General features: G+C 55.2%; 1 protein-coding gene across 1 annotated transcript; it reads right to left on the bottom strand.

Moving 5' to 3' along the window:
- Window positions 1-4,115: 4,115 nt before the first annotated feature.
- NPBWR1 (neuropeptides B and W receptor 1) lies at window positions 4,116-5,117 on the bottom strand. Its single transcript, XM_068526068.1, has one exon. It carries the CDS (start codon window positions 5,115-5,117, stop codon window positions 4,116-4,118), a length of 1,002 nt encoding a protein of 333 aa, XP_068382169.1.
- Window positions 5,118-5,984: the final 867 nt, after the last annotated feature.

The following is a 5,984-nucleotide window of genomic DNA, read 5'->3' as shown; positions in this document are numbered from 1 at the left end:
TAAAGACTCTGAGTTAGGATTGAAGTTTTATTATGAAACTTTGTCTTCCCTTTGTACTACATGATGGAATACTAGTAGGTATATCTTGCTTGATCCATGTTTTCTATGATCTAATAATTTCAAATTATACATTGCAAACAATTTCATCTCTGCTGGAATGGGATGAGACAATTCCTAGAATAGGAACCAGATGGGCTCTGATTGGTCTTAACTGGTCTTTGTGGTCCTTGCCAAAACGACCCACTTCCTGTATCTCACTTTGTATATAAAATGGGAACCAAAGTGCCAGACCCGAAGCCATCCTAGTAAAAGAGCATTAAGGGAAGCATTCTTTGATGTCTTCCTTAGTTGGATAAGCGGAGATCATGGCCATCTAGGAGGAACAGTGTTTGCTGTTGTTTTCCCAGCATGTTGCTACGGAAAGGAGAGTTTTCTGGAAGTCGAGGGTCTTTTTGGTGAGATTCTCTACCTTGCACACGTGTATGCCATGTCTGTGCATTCTGTTAGCTGAAATAGTAATGTGTGTGCTGACAACTTAAGCAATTTCTCTTCCCTTCTCACTCTCCACACAGGCTGCTCAAATTTTCAAGAAATGAATACGATAAAAAGCTTATTATCCTTTTTCCGTTCAGCGTATGTACCAGGGTTTTTGTGCTAATCAGCAGTTTGACATCATTTTCACAATCAACCAAAATAAGGGGGGGGGGATTTCATTCTTAACCTTATCCTATCAAGTACTTCTATTTATGCATTGCTTATCTGTTAGATAAGTTTTCCCTGAAGGCAGTATTTTTAAAACTAATGATGCATTGGGACTTCCCTGGTGGTGCAGTGGTTAAGAATTCACCTGCCAATGCAGAGGACACGGGTTCGAGCCCTGGTCCGGGAAGATCCCACATGCCATGGAGCAACTAAGCCCATGTGCCACAACTACTGAGCCCGCGTGCCACAATTACTGAGGCCTGTGCACTTAGAGCCCGTGCTTTGCGACAAGAGAAGCCACCGCAATGAGAAGCCCGCGCACCGCAACGAAGAGTAGCCCCCGCTCGCCACAACTAGAGAAAGCCCATGCAGCAACAAAGACCCAACGCAGCCAAAAATAAATAAATAAAATGAATAAATTTATAATAAAATAAAATTAATGATGCATAAATACTAAGGTGACTGAATTATGGATCCCATGTTCTCAGGAAATAGAATATTCACTCTTCACACAGAATGTTTCAGCTTTTATTTTAAACAGAGCTTCTGTGCAATGGACTCGCAGGGTTTCTGCATTTCTCAAGAGAACGCCTAAGCACATACATTACATAACTGTACTAAGTTAAGTAAAACCAAATGGACATTTAAAATATCAGAAGTGGTATAACCAAACAACACAGTTTACAGGAAGACTGCAAAAATCAAACACAGAGTTAAAAGCTCTGCAATGCAATGATGTAAGTAAATTCTACTTTGGCATGACTATCGGCATATTTATTCTACCTACTACCCAAGTCATAAGAAGGAAGTCTGAGACTTACAATCTGGGTTTCTACATGCTAATAAGAAGGCAACAACCTAGAAGTAATGATACAACAGTCTATCCAATAATTTAGAAAGCCGGGAGGAAACTGAAGTACTGGGTCCCACTTAATCACACACACACACACACACACACACATACACACACTAGGAAGCCAATCCACGCCTTGCTGTGTGGACAACGCAGCCATGTCAGTCCTGTGTTTTTCCAGCAGTCTCCTTGGTAGATCCCATGACAGCCAGGCTGATCTGTGGGAGGGATGATGCCGTGGACAGGTGGATCACACTGCTCTCCCCCGATCTGTGTCCAGAAGATGTCAAAGTACAGCCGCTGAGTTTACGAAGGCAGATGAGGTTTGAAACCCAGATCATCACCCTTGTCTGTGTTTGCGGCCAAATATCCACTTTACTCTCTGTCCATTACCTTAGAGAATGTGGTAGCTACTCTAAGCTTAAATTTTTAATTTTGAAAATACACTGAGGATTCACAAAATAATTTTGTGAGTCATAAAGAAAATCAATAGAATGTTTCCAAGAAATTTGAAGATACTAAAATGAATTCCAAGAGGCCTCTGAAGCCCACCAGCAGAGGACTGTTCAAATGCCATGATGTACATCATTCAAAATGCACTGGAGATGGAAAACCATGTTTTGAAAATTTTACTATTATTTGTCACCCAAGGTAGGTTTCTAAATTTACATTTTCTAAACTGATAGCTATGAATTATCGCATTGTTCCTAATCACTCTGAGAGCCAAGGAAGCAATTCTTATTCATGAAAATCAGCAAGGGAGTTAGCTTCTTCCTTGGGAAAAACCCAAGGGAGAGTTTTTCCTTTTCATTTATTTTGTTAGAAGTATTTTGAAGCTAAGTAATTGAGAAAGTGGTTAATGCCCATCAAACTAAGTAAACAAATTCTGCCAGCAACACTCATAATTTTTATCACACATTAACACTGACCCTGGGAAACAAATACTTTTAGAAATTTTCATTCCTGTTTGGAATTCATCCCAAAGGGAAAAAAATGTCTTTTAAAACACTCATTAATGACTGCAGTCTGGTTAAAGCTCTGCCCTCAGGTCTGAAGTGTAAACTGCAGATGGCTGGGCAAAGCCAATGTCAGTCCTCTCTCTTAATCCACTTTTGTCTCCCAGAAGTAGAGATAAAATATAGGGTGCTGTCTGGTCTCCCTTGTGAGACCAGACATCTCCCAGTTGCCGTCTGGGACTAAGAAATAAAGTACAAATAATCCACAGTTCCCTGTGGAAAGGGAACCAGGAGAGGTTATCATGAGGGCGTCGGTCATTTCAGCTCCCTGGGTCCCCTGAGGCGAAGAAGATGAGGAATACGAGGAGAAAGGGAACGGAGGGCCGGATACGCATCTCCTCATCTCATTAACTCCCCCGAAACGTGTGAGATTAGGACACACATAAAGTTCCCGGTCTTCAAAAGCAATATGCACACTGAGAATTGCAACGAACTGCTCCAAGCTGTACTAGGTCAACGGGGGCAGAGGGGCGTTGGTGTGTGTCGGGGGGAGTGGAGCCCTCTGGAGAGAGAAGCGATGACGAGTAACCGAGCCACGGAAAGAGCGGTTTCGCAGGTGCGCTCACCTGCACACACAGCGCTGTTTTTGGATGCTCGGCGCCCGCAGCGGGCTCCGCCAGGGGGCGCCGCAACCCGGCCGGGGATCCGGCCCCAGGCCCTTCCCGAGCCCGGCGGCCGGGTCCCCGCAGGGACAGCGCGGGTGGGAAAGCGGAAAGGCAAAGAAAGAAGAGGCTGGGACAGGAAGGGGGCTGTCACCGTTCTTATCACTGCTGAGTAGACATCACAACCAATTTCCATCCTCCTGCATCCAAAGCCCCGGCCTCTGCTAGACGCGCGCACACACACACACACTCACACTCACTCACTCACTCCTGATCTGCCACCCGAGCTGTCTGTCTCCCCCGTCAAAGGCCCGGGCGGCCTTAGCATCTCTCCCCTCGCACCTCCGCGGCGTGGGAGCACCCGCGCGCGCCGGACCCTCTTCCCCGGCGGCGAGAGCGCGCGGACACGGTGGGGGTGCGCGCCGGGCAGCCTGAGCAAAAGCACAAAAGGTCGCTGAGGGAAACCGGAGAAGCCGAGCGTGGAGGGGAGCGCGGAGCCGGCGCCGGGGCGCCCGCGGCATCCGAGGGCCTCTCCCCTGACGGCGCCGAGGGCTCCGCGAAGAGCCGGGCTGCGGACGGCTGGGGCGGGAGGCGGGAGGCGGGGGGGACCGGAAGAGGGTCCCTGCAGTACTGCCCCCTTTTCTCCCCTTCCTCCCCTCCGTGTCAAGCTCGGGGGTCGCCTCGGTGCCCTTGGGCCTTAGGGAGAGGGAGAGGTCTGTGCGCTCTCCGCCGCCTCGGCCGGTGCCCATGTCCTGCGCGCCTCCGCACCACCCGGAGGGCTTGGCACACTGAAAGGGCGGGCGCGGCCAAAGCGCGTCCGAGTCCGCGGGGCCTGGGGAGGGGCCCGAGAACCTGCGTCTCTAGGAAGCCGGTGGGCGGGGGGCGAAGCTGCGGCTCAGGGACCACCCTGAGCGCCGGGCCGCCGGCTCCCGGCGCGCCGGCTCAGGCGGCGGCGGCGCGACACGGCAGCAGCTGGCGGAGGCTCCTTCGGAAGCTGTCGTCCAGGAAGGCGTAGAGGAAGGGGTTGAGGCAGCTGTTGGCGTAGCTCAGGCTGGTGATGAAGTAGGAGACGGCGATGACCACCGGCGTCTGCGGGAGGTCGGTGGTGAGCGCCACCACGGTGCTCAGGTGGTAGGGCGTCCAGCAGAGGAGGCACACGGCCAGGATCGCCACCACCAGCACGGTCACCCGCTTCTTGGCGCGCTCCAGGGCCCTGGCGTGGTTGTCGAGGCGTATGGCGCGCAGCCGGCACAGCAGCGTGGTGTAGAGGACGCAGATGGTGGACACGGGGAGGGCGAAGCCGAGCACCAGCGTGTAGAGGCGGCTCGCGCGCCACCAGAAGGCCTCGGGCTGCGGGAAGACCAGCACGCACTGGCGCCGGCCCTGCTCGTCGTCCAGCCGGGCGAAGATGGCGAAGGGCAGCACGACCAGCGTCACGACTCCCCACACGGCCAGGCTCACGGCGCGCGCGGCGCCGTACGTGCGGCCGGCCACCCGGCGCGACTCGGCCGTGGCCAGCACCACCAGGTAGCGGTCGGCGCTCATGACCGTGAGGAAGTACAGGCTGGAGAAGGTGTTGTACTGGTCGATGGCCACGATGAGCTTGCACATGAGCTCCCCGAAGGGCCAGCGCCGAAGCAGGAAGTCGGCGATGTTGATGGGCAGCACGAGCGTGAAGAGCTCGTCGGCCACGGCCAGGTTGAGGATAAACAGGTTGGTGACGGTCTTCATGCGGGGCGCCCGCAGCAGCACGAACAGCACGGCCGAGTTGCCCGCCAGCCCCACGGCGCAGATCACCGCGTACACGACGGGCACGGCCACGGCCAGAGGCGGCGGCAGCGGCGGCAGCGGCGGCAGCGGGCCGGACGCGTTGGGGCAGCCGAGCGCGGGCGCGGGGCACGACGTGTTGGCGCGCTCCGGGCCCCAGGACGACGCGTTGTGCATCCTGGCCGGGGCCAGGGGCTCGGTCCCCTCGGCCGCCTCCCTGCGGGGCTCCGCGGTCCGGGGGGCCCGACCCGCGCGCTCGCGGCCGCGCTCCGAGCCCGTCTCCGGCCTTCCCGGGGCGGCGCGCTCCCGCCGGCCTCTCAGCGCACGGGCGCCGCGGACGCCGGGGCCGCAGAGCGGAGCGGAGAGCGCCCGTTAGGCTCGTCGACGACGGGCAGCACCGAAGGGCGGTTCCGAGGCGAGGGGGCGGCTCGCCGCCCAACCTGCCCCACGTGATCGCTCGCTGCCACCTGTTTCTTTTTTTTGTTGTTTTTTTTCCGAGGTGGTAGATTCTTTTATTAATCTTCCATGGGAATCAACCTCCATCACCTCTCTTACTTGGGCTTTAGATTCCCCATGTCTGAAATGAAGAGATTAGACCAAGTCAACTCTCAGTCTCTTCCAACTTGAACAACATCTAATCCTGTAACTATCTCGGTATCTCGGTTCCTGGTCAACACCTTCCTAGTTGAGGGCGGGGATTTAGGGTCCAGAGCTTGGAGGGGGCAGGGTTTTGTTCAAACAACCACTTTCTGCCGCCTGTTGAACTCTTATTCTGACCCGCTGGCTCCAGCAAACGTTACCCTTAGGGGGAAATTACAAACCCACTGGCCCAGCTCTGGCCCCCGCCCGGCCCCCGGAGGCCCCGGTCACCCCAGCGAGCCCGGCAGCGGCCAGCTTCGGGGCCCCGCGGTTCCGTGCGCCCCGGGTAAGAACGGGCCCAACAGCAACCGCTGCCTCCCCCGGCCGGTCCGGGGACGGGCCTGCGGCTCCCGGAGCGCTCCGGGGGGGGGGGGGAGGGGCGGGGGAGGCAGCGGCCGGGGGGGA

Source organism: Eschrichtius robustus, chromosome 17 (genome assembly GCF_028021215.1).
Source record: "Eschrichtius robustus isolate mEscRob2 chromosome 17, mEscRob2.pri, whole genome shotgun sequence".
Classification (NCBI taxonomy): Eukaryota; Metazoa; Chordata; class Mammalia; order Artiodactyla; family Eschrichtiidae; genus Eschrichtius; species Eschrichtius robustus.
Note: the sequence above shows the minus strand (reverse complement) of the source record. Positions and strands in the feature narration are given on the sequence as shown.